Here is a 27,734-nt window from a genome sequence, read left to right on the forward strand (position 1 = left end):
TCCTTCCGGTTGACAGAGGAAAAGCTTTTTTGAATGTGATAATGGAAGTGAAAGTATTTTGGAGGCGCTGGTTCTTGTCTTGGTTAACTGTGAATCTCTGGGTGTAGGGAGGGCCTGTCCCAGTCTTCCAGGCCGGGAAAGGTAATCGGCGCTGAACGTGTACTTCTCTGCGGGAGAGCCAGACGGCGTCCGCGGCCGACCCGAAGGGGAAGCCAACCGTAAGGCAGTGTGGCCGCGGCCGGATCTTTGGGCCGGTAGGAACTTACGGTCCCTTCCCTTATTCCCCCGGCCTCAACTTTGACCCAGTCAGTGTCTGGGCCGGTTTCGGGTCCTGGACATTGGCGCGGACTTTTGGGCAGACTGGACCTTGTGGCATTCGGCCTTTACGGCTTCTCTCACCTCCTGCCCAGCCTGTCACCTGTCATAGCCTCCTTGCATCTCTCACCCACTTGATCTGATCAGAGTGTTTGGGAGTTCAAGCGTATCCCTCTGTCTAGCTGTGTCCCAGCCTCGGGAAAAGAAGAAACTGACGTTCTTTCCACTGGTGGTTTGGGAGAATTTCCTTCTAAAATCGGAAACTATTTTCACTTGTCTGAAGGGGAATAAGAAACATAAGGACAATGTAGCTTCTTACAAAGCTAAATTTATTCAAATAATGGGAATAGTTTCCTTATTTTTCTTTTCGTTTTTAAATAGTCCTTAGCTGAACGACATAGGAAGGTTGTGGCTGTGATTGCTTTTTTAAAAATTCTAAACAAAATCACCTTTTGTCCGTACCCAGTACTTTATTAGTCCATAAAACCCTAAAGTGACTGCTGATTTAGTACAGTTCATTTTATAGACCAAACCCCAAAGACATGAGCTGTCTTACCTAAAATTCTGAAACGTGAGATTGCAATCCAGTTCTCTTGGTTCTGGAATCTGTGTTCTTTGCTACCATGGTCACTCATTTTATTTGGGTTGAGAGGACAGCGTTTGGAGTTTGACTGAGTTGGCATTTTGGATGACCATTTTCTGGCCTTGGTGACCTATGGGAGCCAGGGTTTCCTCCATATAGGATGATAATAATGCTACTTAAATTACTTTGATATATCTAAAGCTCTTTAACCGTTAACACCTGTTAATAAGATGTATTTATTTACCCTCCCCATTGTTAACAACTTTAAGTTTCTGTATTTAGATTGACCAGTTGATAAGATTTCTTTTCGTTTTCTCTTAACTGACTTACCATACTTGGGCAATTTTATAAACATTATTTTCTTCTCTCCCTCAGACCAGACATGCTTTTTGAAATATATTAAAAATTATTTATTTTAACTTGAACTATTATTGCCTTTATTTTATTGAAACCCTAAACTTAAAATACAGTAGAGAAATTTTGGTTGAGATTTATAATGAAGTTTGTGCATTTGAGGAAACGTTAAGTACATCGAAAATATCTTCATCCAAATATTCCAGCTTTAAATACTTGTTAAAAATTTGTTTCAAATCATTTTATAGAATGCATTTTTTTCTTCAGTCTTTCAAACTTAAAATAATATTATATTCTTTTCTAGCTACCTGATGTACTATGCTTTCTTGTGATATTTGTGGTGAAACAGTAACCTCAGAACCAGACATGAAGGCTCACCTCCTAATTGTTCACATGGAAAATGAAGTTATATGTCCATTTTGCAAGTTGTCAGGCGTGAATTATGATGAAATGTGTTTTCATATTGAAACTGCTCATTTTGAGCAAAATGAACTAGAAAGAAGCTTTGAGAGGATCAATACAATACAGATTAGAACTTCAGATAACAGGAAAGACACCTTACAGTGTAGAATGGAAGTTAATTCTAGTGTCCATTCAGCTTGTGCATCTAATCATCCAAAAATTTCAGCTCAAAGCCTGCCTAATGATGGTACTTTAAAACATAAAGCCTTTTATTCGGAGAACTTAACTGAATCTAGAAAATTCCTTAAAAGTAAGGAAAAAGAGTGTGACCCATCTAAAATAAAAGGATCAATTTATGAAACAACGTATAGTCCTCCCGAATGTCCGTTCTGCGGAAGAATAGAAGATTGTAGTCAAGATATGGAAAATCATGTGAAAACAAAGCATGCTGATCTTTTAGACACTCCATCAGAAGGTAAGATACTCATTTTATGTAATAAGTAACAGTAGTGTCAGTTTAATATGTGGTGTCCTAAAAGTTGGTTTGTAAATCAGATTACTGCAAATGTGTTTTTTTTTAATTCAGCTTATAACGTTGTTCATTTGCTATTATTACAATATAAAAATACAATTGTGGAAAAGAATTTTTTATTCAGATAATAAATGTTTCAACCACACTGAGAGTAGTTTTAGAACCTTTCTGAGGAGGAATATACTAAGAGTCCATTTTTCAGAGGGCATTCTCTTAACACTAGCCCAGTGGCATCTGAACTGTCTTGGACTCTGATTTTCTGTGGTTCTGAGTTTCACTCCCTTATGATCAGAGAACACACTCTATGATTTTAGTTCTTTTAAATGTGTTGAAACTTGTTTTATCTACCAAGATATTGTATATGATCTATCTTGGTACATATTCCATGGACACGGGAAAGAGAAATGTATTCTGCTGTTGTTGTCAATGGTTGAGTGTTCTAAATTTGTCATTTAGATCATTTTGTTTGTATTCAGATCTTCTATATCCTTTCTGATTTCCTGTCTAGCCTTTTTTGAAAGGAGGTTGTTGAAGTCCACGGTTATAATTGTGTATTTGTCTATTTTCCCTTTCAGCTTTCTCAGGCTTTATCTGTTTGGAGGCTCTGTTGTTGGTGAATACAGTACATTTAGAATCATCTCTTTTTCTTTACTGTTGAATTTTAAGAGTAATTTGTTTATTTTGGATATGAGTCCTTTATCAGATACGTGTTTTGCAGATATTTCTCTCCGTCTGGAGCTTGTCTTTTCATTCTCTTAACAGTGTTTTTCACAGAGCAGAAGTTTTAACTTTTAATGAAGTGCAACTTACTTGATTTCTTCATTTATGGATTGTGCTTTTGATGTTGTATCTAAAAACTCATCACCAAACCCAAGGTCACCTTTCCTATGTTATCTTCTAGAAGTTTTATAGTTATGAATTTTACATTTAAGTCTGTGATTCATTTGAGTTATTTTTTTAAAAGGTGTAAGGAGAGTCTAGATTCACTTTTTTAAAATTAATAAATATTATTTTTTAGAGCAGTTTCAGGTTCACAGCAAAATTAAGGAAAAAGTACAGAGAATTCCATGTACTCACTGTCCTCATATACTCACAACCTCCTCCATTATCAATATCTGTACCAAGTGATACATTTGTTATGATCAATGAACTTACACTGACCCATCATTATCACCCAAAATCCATAGTTTCCATTAAGGTTCATTCTTGGTGTTGTATATTCTATAGGTTTTGACAAATGTGTAATAACAACTACCCACCATTTTAGTTATCATGCAGAAGAGTTTCACTTCCCTAAAAATCCTCTGTGCTCCATCTAGTCACCCCTCCCCAACCCCAACCCCTGGCAATCACAGATCTTTCTACTATCTCTGTACTTTTGCCTTTTTCAGAATGTCATTGGAATCATACAGTATATAGCTTTTTCAGATTGATGTCTTTTACTTAGTAATATGCATTTAAGTTTTTCTCCATGTCTTTTCATGGCGTGATAGCTCTTTTTTTTAGGGCTGAATAATACTACATTGTCTGGATGTACTACAGTATATTTATCCATTCACCTACTGAAAAACATCTTGGTTGTTTCCAAGTTTTGGCAATTAGGAATAAAGCTGCTTTAAATATCCACATGCAGGTTTTTATATGGACAGCATGTTCTATTCACTTGGGTAAATACCAAGGAATGTGATTAATGGATTGTATAATAATAGTGTGTTTAGTTTTAATAAGAAACTGCCAAACTCTTTCACAGTGGCAGTGAATGAGATTTCCTGTTGCTCCACATCCTCACCAGCATTTGGTATTGTCAGTGTTCCAGATTGTGGCCATTCTAATATTTGTGTTGTGGTATCTCATCTTAATTTAATTTGAAGTGTTCTCTCATAAACATAAATGAACATCTTTTTGTATGCCTCGTTACCATTCTGTATATCTTCTTTGGTAAAGTGTCTGTGAAGGTCTTCAGCCCACATTTTAATCTGGTTTTGGTTTTCTTATTGTTGATTTTTAAGAGTTCTTTGTATATTTTGGATAACGGATCTTTAGTACATGTATCTTTTGCAAATATTTTTTCCCATTCTGTGACTTGTCTTCTTATTCTCTTTGACAATGTCTTTTGCAGAGCAGAAGTTTTTTATTTTAATGAAGTCTACCTTATCAATTATTTTGTAACTTCATCATGCCTTTGGTGTTGTCATCGCCATATCCTAAGTCATCTAAGTTTTCTCCTATGTTATGTCCTAGGAGTTTTGTGGTTTCACATTTTAAGTTTAGGTCTCTGATCCATTTTCAAGTTACTTTTTGTGAAGGACGTAAGGTCTGAGTCTAGATTCATTTTCTTTGCATTTTGATGTCTACGTGTTCCAGCACCATTTGTTGATAAGATTTTCTTTCCTCCATATTTCTGTCTTTGCTTTGTCAAAGATTAGTCGACTGGGCTATTAGTCTATTTCTGGGCTCTCTGTTCTTTTCCATTGATCTATTTGTTCTTTTTTCAGTACCACAGTGTCTTGATACTGTAACTTTATACTAAGTTTTGAAGTCTGGTAGAGCCAGTCCTTTGACTTTGCTCTTCTTCAATATTGTATTGGTTATTCTGGATCTTTTGCCTCTTCATATAAATTTTAGAATCAGCTACTTAATAGCCACAAAATAACTTGCTGGGATTTTTTATTGTGATTGTCTGGAATCTATAGATCAAGTTGGGAAGTATAGACATTGTGGCAATATGGAGTCCTCCTATCATGAACAAGAAATATCTCAACATAGTTTTTCTTTGATTTCTTTCATCAGAATTTTGTATTTTTTCTCATGTATGTCTTTATATTTTGTTAGGTTTTTACCTCAGTACTTTTTTTTGTATTAATTTGCCCAGTTGTCTCTTTCAAGGAATTGGTCCATTTCATCTAGTTTACAAATTTGTGGCATAGTTCATAATATAACTTTATTATCTTTGGAACGTACATGGGATATGTGATGTCCCCTTTTTTATTTCTGGTGTTAACAATCTGTGTTCTCTTTTTTCTTCGTCGTTAGCTTGGCTAGAGGCCTTTGGTTTCATTGTTTTTCTCTATTGGTTTTCTGTTTTCAATTTCATTGATTTCTGCTCTATTTTTTTTTTTAATTTCTTCTGCTTATCTTGGATTTAACTTGTTCTTCTTTTTCTAGTTTCCTGTAGTGGAAACCTAGGTGATTGCGTAGAATGTTATAAATTTCCTTCTAAGCAGTGCTTTTGCTGCATTGCACAAAATTTAAGTTGTATTTTAATTTTCATTTAGTTCAAAATATTTTAAAATTTACCTTGAGATTTCTTTGGTACATTATTTAAATGTGTGTCTAATCTCCAAGTATTTGGGGATATTTCAGATCTTTCTCTTAATTTTTGTTTATTTCCCTTGTAGTTTGAGAGCAGACTGTTTGATTATAATTCTTTAATTCTTTAAATTTCTTAAGCTTTAATGGCCTAAATTATGTTTGATGGCCTAGAATGTGGTCTGTCTTGGTGAATATTTTATATGAGCTTAAGTAGAATGTGTATTCTGCTGTTGGATGAACTTGTGTATAAGCATCAATTATATTCAGTTGATTGATGGTACTGTTGAGTTCAGCTATATCCTTACTTACTTTCTGCCTGCTGGATTTGTCCACTTCTAAAAGAGGAGTGTTAAAAATTCTCTAACTGTATAATAGCAGATGCGCCTATTTCTTCTTGCAGTTCTGTTAATTTTTGCCTCATGTATTTTGACACTCTGTTAGGCCCATACACATTAAGGATTTTTATGTCTTTTTGGAGTATTGAACCCTTTGTCATTATGTAATGCCCCACTTTATCCTGGATAACATTCCTTGTTCTGAAATCTGCCCTCTCTGAAATTAATATTAGCTGACTCCCAGATCTTTGTTTGGTTTTGGTTTTGGTTAGTGTTAGCATGATGTATCTTTCTCTATCCCTTCACTTTTAATCTATATTTGTATTTTTTTAAGATGTATTTATTTATTTTTGAGGGGGGGTGTGAATAGGCAGAGGGAGAGAATCTTCAGGTAGACTCCCCACTGAGCACAGAGCTCACGTAGGGCTCCATCTCACAACCCATGAGATCAAACCAAGTTGGATGCTTAACCAACTGAGGCACCCAGACGCCCCTCTATATGTATATTTATATTTAAAATGAATTTCTTGTAGACAACACACAGGTAGGTCTTATATTTTGCTCCACCTTGATAATCTGTCTTTTAAAGTGTATGTTTAGACCAGTGATGTTTAAAGTGATTATTCCTATAGTTAGATTAATATACCATATTTGTTATTGTTTTCTATTTGTTGCCCTTGTTCTTTGCTTCTTTTTTTGTCTTCGACTTTTTTCCTGATTTTGTGGTTTAATTGAGCATTTCGTATGATTTTATTTTCTCTCCATGGGGAAAAACAGTTCATGCATGTAGTCTTTTGACCCTATTTGGCCACATAAGAATGATCCTTAGGCCTAGAACACTTTCTTCTCAAGAGATAGAGTTCTCACAGCCTGTGTGTGGAAATATCTTTCCCTGTTTCAGGCAACAATATATACTCCTTTGTTTTGCTTAAGCATGTGTGTCCTATGGCACCTGAACAGCCTTAATGCTAAATCTATCCTCTGCTGGAAGGAGATGACATCCTTCATTCTGTGGTGCAGGAGAGGTGTGTACAGACCAATTGCCCTGTGTTGGCTGCTGGAAGTGACCCACTGGCCATGGCAGACTAATGTCTAATACTGAAGAAGATCTTGCTCTTTCTCTGTTTACTGTGAGTCACGTGTTCTGTCCAGTACTTGACAGCATTGTTTTCCGTGGCGATTCTGATATCAAGATGCATTTGGACTTCTACTCCTGATAATAGGCAAGAGATGTCACTTGCTCAGTACTCTCCTTTCTTAGCATATCAATTATACTTGTTTTTACTTTTTTAGTGCTTGGCCTAGAGTTTGCGGTATACATTAACAACTAATCCAAGTCTGCTTTTGAATAACGTTGTATCACTATATGAGTACAAGGACCTTATAATAATAAGATATTCCTAATTCCTCCCCGCCCCTTGTGTCATTGCTATCATTCATTTCAAGTAAATGTAAGCACACATGTATATACATATATACACACACACACACACACACACACACACACATAATTTAATACGTTGTTGCTATTTTTATTTTGAATAAACTTACCTTTTGTATCAATTAATGCGAAAAATAAAAGTTTTTATTTTATCATCTCCTGTTTCTTCCCTGATGCTCTTCCTTTAAGGATATCCATGTTTCTGACCAATATAATTTTCCTTCTCTCTGAAGAACTTCTTTTAACATTCCTTGCACAATTTCCCTCAATTTTTGTCTGAGAAATTCTTTATTTTTCCTTCACTTTTGAGGGATAATTTTGAGTGGTACAGAATTTTAGGTTGGTGGGGTTTTTTTTTTCTTCTGGAAAATTTAAATATTTCACTCCTCTCTCTTATTACCTGAATGACTTCTGAGAGGTTGTATGTAATTCTTATCTTTGTTCCTCTATAGGCAAGGTGTTTTTTCCCTCTGGCTTCTTTCAAGATTTTTTATCTTTGATTTTTCTGAAGTCTGAATATGATGTGCCTAGATGTAATTTTTCGTATTTACTGTGCTTGGTGTTTTCTGAGCTTCCAAGATCTATAGTTTGATGTCTGACATTAACTTGGGGTATACTCTCAGACCTTATTGCTTTAAATAATACTTTTGTTCCTTTCTTTCTTCTCCTGGTATTCCCATTTTGTGTATGTTCTACCTTTTGCAGTTCTCCCACAGATTTTGGAGATTGTGGGTTTGTTTTTTTATGTTTATGGGGGGAGGTTTTGGGGGGAGGGTCTTTTTCTCTTTACGCTTCATTTTGGGGAATATCTCTTCTCATCTCACACTCAGAGATTCTTTGCTCAGCCATGTCCAGCCTGCTAATAAGCCCACATGTTTGATCTCTAGCATTTCTTTCTTTTTTTAGGATGTCACTTCTATTAACTTTTGAAGATTTATAGCACTTAAATTATGTTTGCTTAAATGTATGAAGGTTAAAAAAATTTTTTTCATAAAATACAAGAGCACCCAATTTGGTCATCAAGTAAAAGTAAAAACTGGGTTTCCTTTTAAAATTAGTCCAAGGTAGCATTTAGGAACTTAGTTGTAGGCTGCAGTGTTGACACCATGACAAAGCCAAGTATAGGGTTGGGTCTGGTTTTGTTTGGTTGTTTTCAGTAGCCAGTGCTCCTGGATTAAGTTCTGAAAATGGTCCAGTTGTAAGGCAGAGATCTGTTTGGATTCCACCAGAGATATGTTCCTTGAGTTGGCTGCTGCAGGATGAGGCACATTTTCTGGGACCCATGTCAACTACCTACTAGTCATCAAGGTAAAAAAATTCATCGTCTCCTCCTTGGTATTCCATTCCATGGAAATCAGCTCAGTATTGCAAGATACTTCAGTTCCACCAAATCATTTCACAAACTAGGATCTTTCTTATGACCTATCTGTGACAATTTCCAGTGTAGCTCCAAATTTTTAATAGTTGTGAGCAAACCATTCCAGGAGGGACATATTCTCAATCAGTTCATGTTCCTGTCCTGTCAGTGAAATGAGATTTATCCTTCTCTTATTCTTCAGTTAGATAGAGAATTTTCTCCTCTTCTGTGCCTTGGCAATGAAGAACATTTCTCATAATATCCAGATTTTCATAAACTGTTAGAATCTCTGCAGCTCCCACTTGCAAAGCCTTTAGTGTATCTTCATCTCCAAAACAGTACTTATCTGTCTTCTGGCTGCTTTCACCAAAATGTTGAATTAATATCTCTGTTTGAATGAATTTTACCTCAGTAGATAACTCAATGGCCTGGTTTCCATTTTCACCACCATAGGATATATCAACTAATTTTAAATCTTTTGACTGCAGCATCTCTCCAAACATATCAGATTGACTTAGTTCAGTTTTAAGGTCAGCTGATCCACCTAAAATGAGACCGGTCACATTCATTTTGTGGAAATAAACAGCTGTCTAGCAGTCTCAGCTACTTTCTAAATATAGTTATTCCACTTCCAGACCAGGCCTTACATGTATGGATTGCTCGGCTCAGTGCTCAGGGTCCCTCTTCTGTGCCCAGTATCAGTCAGGTCTTGGTTTTTGCAGATGTACTGCTTCTGGCCTGGGCAAGCTACACCTATCTACTTGCCATGCTGCTTGATGGATGCAGCTCTTTGATCTCCTGCTCCAGCTAGGCAGTATGATCCCAATTCTAAGCTTTATGCTGAAGGCTTTATGCTGAATTTTGTACCTCACCATTTAGTTTGGAAGGAGGGTGCTGATAACTTAGCCCCTAAAATTCATGCGTAGACTGGCCCCTACTTACCGTTTTGATTTTCCTTTATACTTTTCTTTTCTTGCTTTGACTACAGATCCGAATATTTATTATTAATTTTTTCTTTTATTATAGTGGTAAGAGAGATGTGTGCTTATGCTCAATCTTCCATTTTGACCCCAGAAGTATAAAATAGCTTTAAATCCAACTACGAAGAGCTTTTACTTATTTCATAAGGTTAGTGGGCAGTGGACAATCTTTGACTTAGGGTGAAAAAAATCTAAAAGTTTTAAAAATAAAATCAACTGAATTATATCTCTAAAACAGACCATGATCAACCACTGTATGACTGTCCTATGTGTGGGCTCATCTGTACAAATTACCATATTCTCCAGGAACATGTTGACTTACATTTGGAAGAAAGCAACTTTGGACAAGGTATGTTGATATGTTTAAAAATAAGAATCTCATGATTTAATTTCTGCTTCCTAGGATATATCTAATTTTTAGAGTAGTGATACAGAGGGAAAAAAGCATACTGGTTAAAAATAAATTTGTCCCTTTAAAGAATTCTAATGTAACTTCAACTTCTTTTTGGAAGCTGTTTCACAGAAAAGTTGTATAGGATGAACTGTTTTGAGCAGTAACTAAATTAGTGATTTTGCCCTCAGAGTTTTGCCCCAGAACACTAGTATTTAGAAGACAATGAAATATGTACACTTTAAGAAATCTGTTTGCTGGGCGCCTGGGTGGCTCAGTTGGTTAAGCGACTGCCTTCGGCTCAGGTCATGATCCTGGAGTCCCTGGATCGAGTCCCGCATCGGGCTCCCTGCTCGGCAGGGAGTCTGCTTCTCCCTCTGACCCTCCCCCTTCTCATGTGCTCTCTCTCTCATTCTCTCTGTCTCAAATAAATAAATAAAATCTTTAAAAAAAAAAAAAAAAAGAAATCTGTTTGCTGAGGTTGAGGCCATTCTTTCAACAGCTAGAAATAACTGAATTTAGCATCAGGTCAGCAAAAGTTGTTGTTGAACTAGGAAGCTGCCATATGGCACTTATAGTTTTTTAAAAATATATGAACTGTATGATTTAAATGTTTTTCAAGTTCATTTCCAGTTTGCCCAGTTTCTTATATTACCACTTACTAGTTTTGTAAGTGACTATATAATTTTTTCTCTGTTCGTTATCTTTTTGAATAGTGACATTGATCATTGTGGTGCCTTAGAAGTAGGATTCTGTGAGTTTCAGAGTCCCATTGAAACAATATAAAGTAGACCCTAAGAGAAACCAATTGTGTTCTACTGGATTTCATTTTCTTAAGGTACATTGATATCTCCTGTTAATTCAGGGGTCTTCAGTACCCAGTATTAATGATCCTAATACCAATCAGTGATCTTCATGAGTAATATTTCTTGCTCACTCAGCCTAATCCCAAAATGAGAATCACTGGAGCAAAGATGTAACAGTCCTCTTCTCCAGTGATTCTCTGCTGACTGCTGTGGAAAAATAACCCTCTGAAGCTGAAAGTCTGATAATTCTTTTGTTTATAATAGGCTTTGTATGGGTACATAAATTATTCTATAAGCCTATGATAGATAATGAAAGATATGTCCTGACTAAATCACTGTAGATAGTGTCAGAAGTATGCTAAAAATCAGTTGTAAATTGTTTATCTCTGGCAGTGGAAGTGGGGACCAAATAGGAAGATGTAGTAGAGACTGAGAGATTTGAAAGGAAAGAAAGAATATTCAAATACATAATTCAAATATCAAATTGGAAGTCAGGAAGACCAGATCCTGGCCAGAAGCCACTGACTAATATATCTGTGGGATATTGGGTAGAGAGGAAACAGGGCAACATGTTGCAAAGTTGTACCATTTGTTTGAGACCAGACTGTAATTAAGCTATACTTGGCAGACATATTTTTATGCTCTTCATTATTTCCTTTTCTCCCCCCAGTTTATTTTAAAAGCCAATCTTCCTTATTTGTGTTAATAAGGAACACCAATGAAGAGTATTACTTGATTTCTCTAAGTTCTGGTTTCCTTAGGAAATAATACCTACTTCCTAAGGTTGTTATGAGGATCAAATGAGATAATTAATGAAAAATGCTTGTCACAGCCTACCTATTCAGTGAATATTAGTGATTTAAGTGGAGGTTCTACCCTGTAGAAGCCATTCAAGTTCTGCTAGAAACAGTGTATCCGTGACATCATAGTCATGAGTAAATATCAAAATAATAGCATTTATTCCATTTAAAAGATATGAGTTAACATATAATAGGTGAGATTTGAATTCAGTAGTTATTTTATTCTAAACATTAAAAATATCTAATAGGCATAGATAGAGTCCAATGTTCTAGAGATCTAGAATTGGCTCACCAGCTCCAACAAGAAGAAGACAGAAAGAGGAGATCTGAAGAAGCACGACAAGAAATGGGAGAATTTCAGAAGCTGCAGGTACAAAAATTAATAACAATTGTAATATTTTGCTTTGGTAGAGTTCTTATTTTTCAAACATGCTGTCAAGACTGCAGCCTATTATTTTTGTCATTGTTGGTATACAAAATACTCTTTTTACATACACATTTTATAATTCATAACAGCTACCACTTATAAGTACTCATTCTGGTCATGTACTGGGATAAGCACTTCATATATAGTATCTTAAGATCATCACAACAGCTCCCTAAATGACAGATGAGGAAGTAAAGACAAAGTGCTTACGTAGCTAGTAATTTGTTCAGGTTCAGACTGTATTAAATGGTAAAGCCTGGATTCAAACCTATGTTAAATTGACAGGGCAGATTAGGAAGCAAGTACTCAGAATTTAAGTGTTTGTATAGATAGATACTTAAAAGAGAAACTTAGAATTAATATCTCCTGTCTGAATGTTAAATTTTTTTAGTGATTGCAATTCAGGCATTTAAAAAGAGCCATTTTTAATAGAAAATCCAATTTTGGTGGTATTTGAGACTTTATCTTGGGTTGGTGGTATCTGCTGAAGTAAACTGGCAGCATCTAGTATATTTTTAATGCATTTAAATTTTTAATAGATTTTTCTACTTTTTTCAGTCATAATTTTCTGTGAACTACTACCTGTGCTAATAATGCTCAGAGTTTCTAAAAACTTTTTCTATGTGCTAATGGGGTATCGTTTGAATAAAAAGGGCTTATGATTGAATAGGTTTGAAAGTATTCAGTTAAACAGGTTTGTATACTGCAAGATTTCTCAAAACCTTTAATATACTAATGTGCATTGTACATACCATAATTTCTCAGACCTACTTCTGAGTTTTTCTTTTCAGATATGTTACACATGACTATGTAATTCTCATTGTAGAATATCTAATGTAGGCTATTTTTCTCCTTGGTGATTCATTTATTTGCAAAACATTTTCCCACCAAGATTCAGAGGAGGAAAAAGAGTTGGCTTTTCCTCAGTTTTCTTTGTCTTATATAATTTTGAACATTATCAGTACAAAAAGTTTCCAGTATTTAAGGGAGTTTGTTAAGTAACTTTGCAAGTTGTTTAGATCTCAAAAACTTTTTCCATAGAGGCATAGACAAACATTTAGGTTATACATTGGAGATTCTCTATCCAGTGTGCAAAAAAACATAGTTAATTTACTATGTAGAATTACTGCCTGAATGAATTATGGATTAAGTAGGCCTTCATAGGCTAGCCTGGAACCAAATAATAAGTACTGACAAGTTTTCTTAAATAAATCAGTGGTATGTTCAGAACTCATCTGCCTTTTTCCATACCTTTAGTAGGAAGACAGGATTCTCTACCTTCCCTAATACAAAGAAAGCAAATCTCTTGCCCTGGTAGTTGTTAACAGAGAAAGGCTGTTACTAACTTAGGGATTTGTGTGTGTATGTGTTATTTATCTTTAATAAAAATCTTAAGAAAAATCTTTAAATAAAAATATCTAATAAAAAATCTTAATCTTGTATGAAAGTCTATAAACCAGAATGTTTCAATTAGCAATAATCGCACCTCGGATAAACCTCATTGGCTATGATCCTGCCACTGCGCAAAGCTATAAACCAGAATGTTTCAAAGTACATTTCCAAATAAATAAAATTGTAGTAAGTTTCCATCCTCATCGAGGTAAAGGGACATAAAAAGTAAGTCATTTTTATATTTGATAGAGACAATATGGTTTAGATAATTCTGGAGGATACAAACAACAGCAACTACGAAATATGGAGATAGAAGTCAATAGGGGAAGAATGCCTCCATCTGAATTTCATAGAAGAAAAGCTGATATGATGGAATCGCTAGCTATTGGTATTGATGATGGAAAAACAAAAACTTCTGGTGAGTACTTAAACATCAAAATCATTATTTTAGTATTTCATGTAACAGTGAAGTAATAATCAGGATTTTTTGAATTTTGCTTAATTTTAATTATCCATAGTTTGTATACTTTTAGGTGAGACTATTCAAATAATTTTTTTAAATGTTTTTGTTTAAACCTCTGCACTTTTATTTTTTCATTAAATAATTCACTTAAAAATAATTTACTTTTATATTGTGTTCATTTACTTGACATTTGAAAATGAGCCTTTTAGAAGTTTTTATTGAGTGATTACTATGTTCTAGATCAATGCTGTGTGATAGAAGTATAAGCGAGCCAAATATATATATATACGTATATATTTTTTTAATTCCAATAGTCACATTAGAAAAAGTAAGAAAGAAGGATGAAGTGAAATTAATTTTAATATTTTAAACCCTATGTGTCCATAATATTATTATTTCAACATATAATCAATATTAAAAACTATTAAATATTTTGCAATCTTTGTACATTCTTCAAAATCCAATGTGTATTTTATACTTTACAGAGTATTTTTATCTGGGCAAGTAACATCTCAAGTGCTTAATAGTCACACTTAGATAGTGCCTACTATATTGTTTTAGTATAGATTTAGACACTAAGATCTTTATATATATATATTGCATCATTTAACTCAAAACAGACATTCACTTGTATACTTTTACATTTTTCTGGATTAGTTAATTGTGATTTAGATAGATTAAATTACTTTCCCAACGTAACCACATAGCTATTTATTGGCCCAGCTACTATTCACAATCATATCTGCCTTGCTCCAAAGAATGCCTTTTCCATGATGTTTTTTAAGGTATCTTTTTAATATACCTATTAGTGTAGTAAAAAAATTTATATGAAACAGCTTTGTTCTTGCCACAGAGATTCCTAATCTTACTGTTTTGAAGCTGTAAACCTCATATGTATTTTAAATCCCTTGTGCATCCCTTTCTGATTCTAATCCCTCCTCATCCACAAGGAGAACCGATATCCTGAATTTGGTATTTATTAGTCTCATATACTGTAATGCTTTTACCATATATGTAGGTGTCCATAAATATATGTAATATTTTAATGTATTTAAACTATGTATAAATTGATATACATCTGTTTCTATTTGGTCTGCTCAGATATGTTGATTCTTATAGCTGTACTTCATTCATTTTGACTCTGGTATAGTATTTCTTTGTATGAGTTATACACAACTTATTTACCTGTTTTCGTGGTTGACAAACATTTAGGTTGTTCATACAAATTATGAATAGGTTTTTTTTGTTGTTTGGTTGGTTTTGTTGTTGTTTTTTAATCCTTAATGCCCATTATCCATTTACCCCATCCCCCACCCACCTCCCCTCAGTTTGTTCCCTTTTGTCAAGAGGTCTTTTTTAAGAGTTTCTCTGTAATGCATCCAGAACTGGAAATACTAGGTTAAAGGGCATATACATCTCTAACTTTGTTAAGGTTATTGCAGAATTGTTTTCCAAAATGATCATAATCTACATTTGCATCATTGTATTCTCACTCACACTTTGTATGGTGACACTTTTTAATTTTTGCTACTCGTTTTTGAAATTTTAATTTGCATTTTCCTAATTACTCCTGAGTTAGTTTCTTCAGTAAAAAACCTATTCCCTTCCTTTGTCTGTCCTCTTTTGGGTTGTCTTTTTCTTATTGATTTGTGGGAGTTCCTTCAATATTCAGGACACTAATTTGTTGATTATATGAAATACAAATGTCTTCTTCAATATTTATAATTTACCTTTAAATTTGGTATATGGTATCTTTAATTAGAGTTTTAAATTTGAATTTAATCAAATTTCTGCCTTTGTCTTTATTTATATCCTAAGTGTCTTGTTTAAGGAAATCCCCCAACTCTGAGGTCATAAACATATTCCTTTATATTTTCTTTAAACATTTATACTTTGCTTTTTATATTTCTACTTTTAATTCACTTGGGATTTATTTGTACATAAGTGTGTATGAGAGAGAAGGAGCGAGAGAAAGAGAAGGTGTGGATTTAATTTTTTCCCCTTATTTATAACAGTACTTTTAAGTTCTTATTACTGATGTATCTCAAGCAATAAGAAAGGAAAGCAACTCTGTACTTTCCCCACTTATCTGTAATTTCCTATGCCATATATTTTCATATCCATGAGTCTGTTTCTGAAGACCATCTTTATATTTCTTCAAGGGTTTCCGTGTAAAAAGGTTTCTGTGGGATAGGACATTCCAGCAGATGTGGAATATGATTCATTAGGTTATACAGGAAGAAAATACTAAAATTTCTATTTGTTTTTAATTTATGTCACTCTTTAATTTCTATTTATGCGTATGTTTAAAAATTACTATAGAATGTAGTAGAGTATGTATAATTTAATACTAATATATCTGTAGAAGATTAAAGAATACTGCTCTGTAATGTACTATGTCCTTTTTGTAAACTGCTTTGAAATTCAGTGATTGTGTGGCAAAGATTTTTATTTTTATTAGTTATGCAAATGTTAATTGAAGCAGCTATTAGTTAAAGCTATTATTTCTGTTTAACAATAGATTATAATTTAACAAAAGATATTGGAAAATATCTAAAGAAATTTAGGGGCCAAGGATAAAAAATTTTATTTTGAGGAAATTTTTCTTTGGCAGTTATATATGTTGTGGTTGCTAAGACCATATTACCTAGACAGTGAGGCACCATTGTCTTAGTATAATAAGTAGTATGCTAGTGTTAGGAAAACTTGCATAGTAGTAATAAGACGTGAACAAAGGTTATAACAGTAAAAAGATAAAGAAGATGGAATTGACAGGATTTAGATGGGGCACTTGAGGGAGAGACTAATATTAGAAATATATGAGACAGCCATCAAAGATGATAGGTTATCCTTGTAAATCTTTTAAGTCTCTTTTTTATTTTAGGAATTATTGAAGCACTTTACAGATACTATCAGAATGCGGCCACAGATGTGAGGCGCGTGTGGCTTTCCACAGGGGTGGATCACTTTCATTCATCTTTTGGTGACAAAGGTTGGGGTTGTGGTTACCGAAATTTCCAGATGCTGCTTTCATCATTACTGCAAAATGATGCTTATGACGATTGCTTGAAAGGTATGTGAAATACAATTCTCTGAACGTGTCCACTGATACGTAGTTGGCCCTTGAAAAACATGAGTTTGCACTGCATATACGTGGGTTTTTTACAGTCTAATATTGTAAATGTATTTTCCTTATGATTTTTTCCTTATGATTTTCTTTGTTCTAGCTTTATTATAAGAATACAGTATATAATATGTATAACATATAAAATATGTGTTAATCAACTGTTCGTTTTATGTTTATTGGTAAGGCTCCCAGTCAACAGTAGGTTATTAGTAGTGAAGTTTTTGGGGAGCAAAAAGTTATATGCAGATTTTCAACCGTGCAGGCTATCAGTGCCCCTAACCTCCCTGTATTGTTCAAGGATCAACTGTACATACAATATGGAATGAATTAATATATAGTACTTTAGTAACTATCATGTAACATGTTTGCTTGTATAATTTTAGGTATGTCAATTCCTTGCATTCCAAAAATTCAGTCTATGATTGAAGATGCGTGGAAGGAGGGTTTTGATCCTCAGGGTGCCTCTCAGCTTAATAACAGGTTACAGGGAACAAAGGCCTGGATCGGAGCATGTGAAGTATATACACTTCTGACCTCCCTAAGGGTAAAGTATGTACCTGAAAACCCAAGTTAAGGTTATTGTCATACCTGGGAGGTTTTCTTTGTTGTTGTTTTTTTCTTTTATCAAAGGACAGTTAAAAAATAAAATTTAAGTGGCACTAAAAGGCTTATACTAAAAACGAGCAATTCAGTCCCTATCTTATGTTCTTCTCTCTTCTCAAGTCTGATTTCTCAGACGCAGCTGTTACTTCCATTGTTTCTGAATAATATGCTTTCAGGGCTTTTTTTTTTTTTCTTTTCTTTTTTTGGTTTATCAGTTTTAGACATTGTTGCATTTCCCTCACATTTCTTACCTGTGTTCACCCTCAATCCTTTTATTTGGTTAATAATTAATAATTGTATTAATATTATTCATTTCTGATTTTATTTCCTTTCCTGAAAAGCTTTTAAAAATTTGCCTTGAGTTAAGAATTGTCTTTTCTTTTCCTTTTTACTATTTGACTGCATCATGGTCTCAAACTTTTTCACAACCTCCACTTATGTAATCTGAGGCACTCCTATTCCTGGACACTTCTTCCATGAAGCCCTCCATTGTCTTTGCTCTAGTCTCCTAGATTCCCTTCAAAGCTGTAATCATGTAGCATTTCTTCATTGTTTTCTTGAAGTAGAGCCGGGACTTTTTTCTGGATTCCATGTCTTTATCTTTTTTGGATTGCTCTTCTGCTTAAACACATCTTTCATTAGCTTCCTAAGAAAAGGTGCCTAGTCCTTATTACTTAAATGATAGTTTGGGTGGCTGTGTTATTCTAAATTCAAAATCATTTTCAGATCAAATTAAGTTCTTACTCTGTTGACTTCTAGCAATCAGTGTTACTATTGAGAAGGTAAGATGTTATCTGATTTTCATTCCTTTTATGTGTAACCTATTTATTTTCTCTGGAAGTTTTTTGCATCATCTCTTAGTCCTGCTATTATGAAATTTCACCATGAATGTGGGGTTTGATTCATTGTATTAGGCATTTGTTTTTCCTTTTGAATCTAGAATTGTGAATTGTAAGATCTCAGTATAGTGGTTAAGAGCTTGGACTTTGGAGTCAGACTGCCTACAATTGATTCTAGTTTTCCTGCTTATTGGCTGGCTGTATGACTTAATTTGTCTGCAGCCTAGTCCCACCGTTGATAAAAAGAACATGTAAATAGTAACTGCTTCATAGAGTTGCAGTGATATTAAGTGAGATGATCAAGTGCTTAGAACTGTGACTGGCATGTAATAAGAGCTCAGAGTTAACTGATAATTATGATTCCTCCATTTTCTTTATTCTTCTTTCTGGAACTTCTGGTAGTTGGCCACTGAACTCCTTTGACTTTTTAAGTTTATTGGTCATGTTTCATTTTTTATCTTTGCTTTTTGTTTCGCTATGTAGATTTTCTCAGCTTTATCTTCCAACTATTCTATTGAAATTTGTATCTTAGCAATCATGTTTTTAATTTTAAGGGGCAATTTCATAGCATCATAGTCTGTTATGGTTGCAGATTTTTTCCCAACATTTTCTTTCTTTCTATTCCTTGCATTTTGTGGGTTTTTTCCATGTTAATTTGTTTTCACTCTATTTATTTTAGTCTTTTGCATTTTGAAGGCTTTCTTCGAACTTTTGTAAATCCCTAGTTGTCCATTCCTAAAGTGAGGATGAGGCACTAAAAGATCAGAGGTCCTATAGGATTACATGGAGCTTGCATATGAGCAGACTTCATTTATAGAGTTTTAGGGGAAGCTTTCTGTTTGTTTGGGGAACTCTGAAAATTTTAATATAGGAAGAGATCTTTTCTAGGGGCCATTCAGAGAAGAATTCTCCACTCTCCTGACTAGAGCTCCTGCATTGATGGAGGGGGTAGTTAAGCAGTGATTTGCCTTCTTTATGCAAATTTTCAATTCATTTCACATTATACCCCCATTACTACTCTCCCCAATACCTAGTGCCTCTAAGCTTCCAGCCTCTCTGGGATTTTAAGACAGTTGTCTGGTTTTTTTCATTCACTTTTATGTTTCCTTTTCTGCTTTCATTTTCCAAAAGTGCAGGGCAGTTTGGTCTGTCTCCATTCTCTTTGTCTTTGGCTGTTTGAATCATTTTCTCCTTCAGTATTATGTTGTTGGGCTTTCAAGAGGGAGCAGAGATAGATGCTTATGATCATCTTTAATGGAAAGTTTGCCTTTAAACTTCATAGCTCTGTGTTTTCCTTTATGTTTGTTTCACATCATTTTTACCATATTAATTAATTAGATTCAGAGGTGAAACTATTTCTTAACTTTTAAATAGAAAAACTTTGGGGGTGCCTGGGTGGCTCAGTTGATGAAGCGTCCAACTCTGGATTTCAGCTCAGGTCATGATCTCTAAATCAAAAGGACTATTTTAATGTCCTCTAACTTTATTTTTTCTTCTTGCCAGTCTGTTCACACTTTCAGATTACATATATCATATCATATACTAAGTTTTCAAGTCATGTTTAAGGGAAGGAAAATATCTGTCTAAAATACCTGATATATCCAGCTGTTTTCTTGGTGCCTGAAATAGTTTAATTTTTTAGTAAAGCCTCTTTAATACTATGCTCTGAATTTTTTTACTACTTGTTTAAATGTCTTCCTTTCGCTGTCTATGAATTATATTCTGTAGGGTACTATTCAGATTCTAAATCTAAATATGCAGTCAATTTCAAACCCAAAAGTACTATAGCTACTTTTTAAACAATTTATCCAGAAGTTCATTTCAGCATTTAAAACTCAGTAGTAATCAGTTGAATGTCAGCCTCAACACTAAACTTCCTGAGGCTAAGGATAGCAACCATTATAATTTTGGTATATTTGGAGACTTTGTCAAGAGAGACAAGGAAGGACAGGATATCTGTCCTATACTTTAAAGTGACAGAAAAGCTTTTAGTTGCTTTTGCTTATAACCGAACTTTTATTATTTTTTAAAAGATTTTATTTATGAGAGAGAGAGAAAGAGCACATGCACAAAAGTGGGGGGAGGGGCAGAGGGAGAGAGAGAATATCAAGCAGACTCTTTGCTTGGTGGGGAGCCTGACATGGGGCTGGATCCCACAACCCTGAGATCATGACCTGAGGAGAAATCAAGAGTTAGACCCTTATCCCACTGAGCCACCCAGGCACCCCTTGCTTCTACCCGACCTATTAAAAATAGTTGCTGAGAAGTGTCAGTAGTGCTTCTGGTTAAAATAATTTCATTAATTCAAGGCTGACTTCCTCTTGAGGAAGGAATACCACTGTGATCTAGTGCCAAATAGCAAATAGATAAATGTATGTATGAGAGGAGTACATACAGGGTTTTTCTGAGATCTTTGCAGGTATTCTTTTCTTGTCTGTTACTGGAATTTGTGAGAGCCAAGAGGAAAAATAGTCAGGATATTTTTGATAGATGTGAATGGCTATTGCAGAATTAAAATTAGAAGTCAGCTTCTAATTGATCATCAGGTTTAGAGACTTTAGAATGAAAGTTGTGTCTCAGATTACATGTAGATGACTTTTAAAAAACCAAGTATGGGGGCACCTGGGTGGCTCAGTCGTTAAGCGACTGCCTTCGGCTCAGGTCCTGATCCCTGGGTACTGGGATCGAGCCCCGCATCGGGGTCTCTGCTCAGCGGGAAGCCTGCTTCTCCCTCTCCCACTCCCCCGCTTGTGTTCCCTCTCTCGCTGTGTCTCTCTCTGTCAAATAAATAAAATCTTAAAAAAAAAAAAAAGTATGGTCCTTATTTACTCTTCATAGAGATTTTGTATGTCAGAAAATGTAACTTTTAGGGCGCCTGGGTGGCTCAGTTGGTTAAGCGACTGCCTTCGGCTCAGGTCATGATCCTGGAGTCCTGGGATCGAATCCCACATCGGGCTTCCGGCTCAGCAGGGAACCTGCTTCTCCCTCTGAACGTCTCCCCACTGTTTCTCTCTCTCTCTCTCTCAAATAAATAAATAAATAAAATCTTTAAAAAAAAAGAAAATGTAACTTTTGTATCAGTCATCAATCTTATTAAATCTTATTTAAATAATTATTTCTTCATAAAATGACATTTTTCCAGATACATAATGAAACTTGTATTCATTTTCTTCTTAGGAAAGTATTGATGAGATAAAATTAGTTCTAAATTAAAATTTTTTTGTATTTGATAACTCCATTGGTGAACATGTTTTAAAAACTATTTTCCAAACCATTTTGTCAATTTTTTAATAGATGCCGCATTGTTGATTTTCATAAGTCAACTGGTCCTTTGGGTACACATCCTCGTTTATTTGAATGGATATTGAACTATTATTCTTCAGAGAGAGAAGGGAGTCCAAAAGTAGTGTGTACATCTAAACCTCCAATCTATCTTCAGCATCAAGGTTGGTATAACTCATAGATGATAAGTATAGCTTATACCTTTAGAGGATAACTAATTGACTTTTGCTTCAGGACAGATTAAGATTCAGATAATAGGGAAGAGGGGAGTATTGTGACGTTAGTCTGATTTTCAGAGCTACATTGTCATTATGGTACCTTCCTGGGTATTGAAGGGTGCTATCCCTTGTATATTTCAGGGCCACCTGGTTCACTTTCTTGTTCATCCCTTACTTCTTTATTTTTTAGGTCTTCATCTATGTCACTTCAGTGAGGCCTTCCCCTATCACCTTATTTAAAATTCCATCTTGTTATCAACCCCTCACCACTGGCATTTTCTGTCTCTCTTCCCTGCTTTATTTTTTTGCATCTAACATAATAATATGCTTAATTACTTACCTTGTTTATAGGGTATTCCTTCCTTTTAGAGTGAAAACTCCATGAAGACAGGAATGTTTGTTCTGTTTGCTTCTGTATAACTAACTGCCTGGAATAGTGCCTGACACATGGATACTTGATAAACTTTGTTGAATGGATGATTTGAATCAACAGGAATAGGAGCAGTAAATGTTGGGAATTTCATCATTTAGGAATACAAGCTGTAAAGGTTAAACCCTCCCCATTGAAATTCTAGTATATATAAATTTACTTTTGTTAATCTTTTGGATTCATGAGAGATTTTGTTCTGTGGTAGATAATTTTCAAATGCTTTCATGCATTTGAAATAATGCATTTGAAATAATTTGGATAAGAAGAATCAAGGGATTAAGAAAGAAGAACTAAAATAATATGGCACAATAGACATAAAATTTTTTGCATTGAAGCCTTTAAGAAAAGAAAAATTGAACAAATGAAAACTGAAGGTTAGGAAATAGAACTAAAACTATTTGTGTCTTCAGAGTGAGAGTACCTGTCAGAGGGACTGACTTTATTTCTGTTCTAAACACACATGTGCACACACTGCATACAGAGAATATATATATAGTGTGTGTGTATTTAATAACATGTCTATATGTATAGCAATAGACAGGAGACACACACATATATATAGTTTTTTTTTTATTTTTTGATAGGTCATAGTCGAACAGTTGTTGGAATTGAAGAGAGAAAAAACCGAACATTATGTTTACTAATATTTGATCCCGGATGTCCTTCTCGAGAAATGCAGAAACTGTTAAAGCAAGACATGGAGGCTAGCAATCTCAAGCAACTTCGGAAATTCGTGGGAAATTTAAAACATAAGCAATACCAGATAGTGGCAGTAGAGGGTGTTCTTTCTTCAGAGGAGAAAGTTGTAAGTATCTACATATTTGGTTATGTGAAGCTTGAACCAGTTGAACTTACAAGTTTAAAGTTTTTAGTTATAATCAATGTTAATCCCTTTGTATCTCATTCTGCATTATTTTGGTTTTGTATCATTTAATTTCTGGAGTGGACATCTTTGAATTTCAAATGCTACCTAATGACTTCCAAATACTTTACTCAGAGCTTCATAAAAATATTTACTCTTATATAATTGTTAATAACATATATGGTAAAGAAAACCTCACTTAATCCCCGGAGACCTAACGCATATTGGTCTTAATAATTATGGTTTATTAAGTGTGATTCTTGTAATTATTGAGACTTCATCTTATGCATTTGGGGTTACTGGATATACACAGTTCTAGAATTTAAGTTCAGTACAGTTGCCTCTTTATCCCTTACAGTTAAGTGGTGACTGGTATGTTCATAAGAATTTCTAGGGATTGAAAATCCTCCACTTGGTATAAACTGAAGCTATGTAATGGCATATCAAGTCTAGAAAATGCACAGTTCCCAGAATCTTAAAAGAAAAAAAATGTCCCTATTAGACTACTCCACATGATTTGTTTCTCTCTGAGGAGAAAAGAGAGGACTAGAGAGGAGCATTTATGAAGAGTAACAGGATTACAGGGGAAAGCACTAAAATTACTTGAAATGAGAGAACTAGAGTTCATCTTTTCAGCCTCAGAACTTGGACTATAAAGGCAAAGATTGTTTCAGAGGTTCTTCAGTTTAATTATATCTCAAAGGTTTCTTTGCCATGACATAAATGCCAAAATTGCATTCATTTTTTCACCCTATCATTAATTTGGCTGCATAAAGTTAGAGATTAATTTTATTTATTTATTTATTTATTTATTTATTTATGACTTTTAAAAAGACATATTTTTATTTTATTTTATTTTTCAAAAGATTTTATTTGAGAGAGCACGCATGCACACACAAGCAGGGGGTGGGAGAGGGAGAAGTAAGCTCCCCGTTGGGCAGGGAGCCCCAGGACCCTGGGATCATGACCCAAGAGGAAGGCAGATACTTAACTGACTAAGCCACCCAGGTGCCCCTATATTTTTATTTTATTTTATTTTATTTTATTTTATTCTTAAAGATTTTATTTATTTATTTGTCAGAGACAGAGAGAGAGCACACCAGGAGGAGTAGCAGGCAGAGGGAGAAGCAGGCTCCCTGCTGAGCAAGGAGCTCCATATGGGACTTGATCCCAGGACACTGGGATCATGCATGACCTGAGCCGAAGGCAGATGTTTAACCAACTGAGCCACCCAAGTGTCCCTATATTTTTATTGTACTTCCAGTGTTGTTAACATACAATATTATATTGGTTTCAGGTGTACAATATAGCGATTCAGCAATTCTATACATTACTCAGTTAAGTGTGCTCTTAATCCCCTTTACCTAGTTCACCCATCCCCGCATCCACCTCCCGTCTTGTAGCCATCTGTTCTCTATAGTTAAGAGTCTGTTTTTTGTTTGTTAGAGGTTAGTGTTAATAGTTATAAATACCAAGATGCTTGTTCATCAACAGAGCATAGGTGAGGTTAAATATTATCATGGAGCCTAGCTGAACATTTTAGTTAACTTTCTGGTTTTAGAAACTGAGACATTGGTGTTAGAATACTAAAAATGTGCATTTGCTACTGTTCTTCTTCTTTTTTTTTTTTTTTTTGAGTCATGGAGAGTAGCTGTGTCTTTAACCAAAAAAATCAGAACTTGGCTGACTGTGTACAATGCCGCCAGATAGAGAAGAAATAATAATATGATTATAACTGTAATATTGATAAAGTAATACTTTATAATGCTTGCTTTGTGCTAGGCACCATCCTAACCATTTTACACAAATATTAACTAATGTAATCTACACAACTGCCCCATGGAGTAGTCGCTGTTATTCCCATTTTACAGAGGAGGATGCCTAAGCTCAAATAAGTTGTATCCTGGGCGCCTGGGTGGCGTCTGCCTTCGGCTCAGGTCATGATCCCAGGGTCCTGGGATCGAGTCCCACATCGGGCTCCCTGCTCGGCGGGAGGCCTGCTTCTCCCTCTCCCACTCCCCCTGCTTGTGTTCCTGCTCTCGCTATCTCTCTCTCTGTCAAATAAATAAAATCTTTAAAAAAAAAAAAAAGTTGTATCCTATTTCTAAAGTCACACAGCTGCTAAGTAACAAGAGGCAGGATTCCAATTCAGTCTATTTACATCCAGAGCCCTTCTCTATATTGCTTCTTCTGGGAGGATACAAAGTCTCATCATTTCATGTTTGCTAATTAAGCTTGTATGTGAACAATTCACTTTTATTGAAAAGATAGGACAATATATTTTGAAAAATGAAAAGAAATCATCAGTTAACATTGTTTTCGCATATTGCTTTCAGGCTTAGGTTTTTGTTTTTTCCTTTTTTTAAAAAAAATCACTGTGTCTTATAGTTATTCTGCCATTTTTAACAGTGCTTGTATACATTATAGGAATTCAGCAAATACTGATGTACTGATTGATCTGCATATCACCAGATAGAAACCTGCGTCTTTTACTAAGGGCACATTAATGACTTTACTTTTTATTTCAGGGTGATTGTTTTTTTATAGCTCATTTTAAAATGTCTTTTTCCTCCTAAGTGATAGCTATAATTTTAATTGTAGGAATTTCAGAACAAATTTGGTATTTTAAAGTATCCCAAAATGTAGACATTTGTAACTGCATTTTATGTTTTGTTCTTCATATTTGGAGTTAATTATAATATTTTAATCATGCAGCTCTTATTCAAGGAGAGGATTCGGGTTTCAAAAAATTGTTTTTATCCTGACAGCTGTCCTATAATTACCATAATACATTTCTGCCATAAATACATTTTGAGTATCTAATAATTCCAAACTGTTGTATATGTTTGAACACTTGTTTAGGTGAAAGGATTTATGTTGGAAAATATCTCCTAATGCAATTCAGTTAAGTAACGCATACAAACCTATTTAATAGCCATTTTCCTCAATTCTTTTCATACATTGACATGTTGTAGTTAAATTCTGTCACTGCATTCTTTGTTTTCCATTATGTAATCTTGATTTAACTTTGTTTTAAATTAGCTTGGTATAATATACCTTGATTTGTAACTCAAGTTGTAAAAATAGAACAAATGTTTCAAAGGTCTTTTAGGGGCACTTGGGTGCCTCAGACGGTTAATCATCTGCCTTCAGTTCAGATCATGATCTCAGGATCCTAGGATCCAGCCCCCTTAGGCTCCCTGCTCAGAGGGGAATCTGCTTCTCCCTCTCCCTGTTCCCCCTGCTTGTGCTCGCTCTCTCTCAAATAAATGAATAAAAATCTTAAAAAAAAAAAAAAAGTCTTTTAAAGTGACATTTTTAAGACCATAATGAAGGAGATAATTTTCTTAAAGGTTCTCTGCTCACTGCTCTCTCTATCTCTCCTTCTCTGTATTTATACATGTCTATGACTGTGATCCATCATTTTTACTTTTGACTCATTATTCCTTAAAACAGTGAATTTTCTTTTTACTTTGTTTTGTGTTTATCTGGTATTTTGTTTAATTTTTTTCTTTCTTTTTTTGGTTTGGCTTTAAAAATGTTTATTCCTGGGATGCCTGGGTGGCTCAGTCAGTTAAGCACCTGACTCAATCTCAGCTCAGGTCTTGATCTCAGAGTCTGTAGTTCAAGCCCCACGTCAGGCTCCATTCTGGGTCTGGAGCCTACTTAAAAAGAAAAAAAGTTTATTTCTAATTTCCTAAGTTTGAAGTTGTAATTTTTCTTAAGGAATTTTCATTATCTTGAAAAAATTTCTAGATTTTATTTTTTATATTAGATAATAAATATATATTCTAATAATGGACGTATTGCTTAAAATTAACAGTTCTTTAAAATTCCTTTTCAAGGCCAGGAGACAAGCTTCTCAAGTTTTCACAGCCGAGAAGATTCCTTGAAGAATTAAGCATTTCAGTGATCATGGAATTTTACTTTATTTTCCAAATTCAGATATTAAGGTCCCTAATACAGCTTACGAATCTGAATTCCTTACTCAACTTACAATTTAATTTCTAAAACATCTAAATCACACCTCGTGTACCTCATTCTTTAGTAACTATTTCAATAAACAATTTTGTTTGCATTATGAGTTCTGTATTTCCTCTCATATCTATGTGTTAGAAACTGGTTTTGTATGATAATCATATGTAATATTTATTGGGTCCTTGTGTTAGGTATTCTTAGTATTTTCCATGTATTAATTACTGTAATCTTCAATTCTGTGAGACAAATTCTGTTAGTCCTGTAAGGAAGCTGAAGCTCTGCAAAGTTTGTAATTTGCCCAAGAAAATGATTGTAATCCAGGGTGTGAACCCAGGCTGTCTCACTTCCAAGCTCTTACATTTGGGCATTCTGCTTTCTTTTGTTATAAAACATATATAATGAAATTCCCTCCTCCTCACTTAGAAATTACCTTAATATTTAACAGGTATAGCTCTAAAAAGAGGGATTTGCTTTTGTTAAATATTTATACTCTTACCCATACAAC

General features: G+C 34.5%; 1 protein-coding gene and 1 non-coding gene across 6 annotated transcripts; one reads left to right on the forward strand and one right to left on the reverse strand.

Annotated features, from left to right (window-relative positions):
- Window positions 1-27,332, forward strand: ZUP1 (zinc finger containing ubiquitin peptidase 1). 5 transcript variants are annotated; one of them, XM_036082263.2, is made up of 10 exons: window positions 1-254; window positions 1,557-2,129; window positions 9,850-9,960; window positions 11,857-11,978; window positions 13,677-13,845; window positions 16,775-16,963; window positions 17,401-17,566; window positions 21,754-21,905; window positions 22,974-23,194; window positions 27,097-27,332. In XM_036082263.2, the coding sequence occupies exons 2-10, from the start codon at window positions 1,571-1,573 to the stop codon at window positions 27,142-27,144; spliced, it is 1,737 nt and encodes a 578-aa protein (XP_035938156.1). In that variant the 5' UTR covers window positions 1-254; window positions 1,557-1,570; the 3' UTR covers window positions 27,145-27,332. The 5 variants fall into 5 exon arrangements, with proteins under 5 accessions (XP_035938156.1, XP_077910948.1, XP_077910950.1 ...); XM_078054822.1 differs by having other exon boundaries at window positions 5-141; XM_078054824.1 differs by lacking the exon at window positions 1-254 and adding an exon at window positions 9,658-9,759 and having other exon boundaries at window positions 2,022-2,129.
- On the reverse strand, window positions 13,429-13,566 carry LOC118529465 (U4 spliceosomal RNA). The gene has a single exon (XR_004914143.1). It is a non-coding gene; the product is annotated as a U4 spliceosomal RNA (small nuclear RNA).
- Window positions 27,333-27,734: the final 402 nt, after the last annotated feature.

This window comes from Halichoerus grypus, chromosome 9, assembly GCF_964656455.1.
Source record: "Halichoerus grypus chromosome 9, mHalGry1.hap1.1, whole genome shotgun sequence".
NCBI classification, from domain to species: Eukaryota; Metazoa; Chordata; class Mammalia; order Carnivora; family Phocidae; genus Halichoerus; species Halichoerus grypus.

Bases quoted from the DNA above. Each gene is read 5' to 3' on its own strand.
- ZUP1 (XM_036082263.2), top strand. From the start codon at position 1,571: ATGCTTTCTTGTGATATTTGTGGTGAAACAGTAACCTCAGAACCAGAC. The intron at 9,961-11,856 runs GTATGTTGATAT...AATATCTAATAG, and splicing joins AGAAAGCAACTTTGGACAAG to GCATAGATAGAGTCCAATGT. The intron at 11,979-13,676 runs GTACAAAAATTA...TATATTTGATAG, and splicing joins GAGAATTTCAGAAGCTGCAG to AGACAATATGGTTTAGATAA.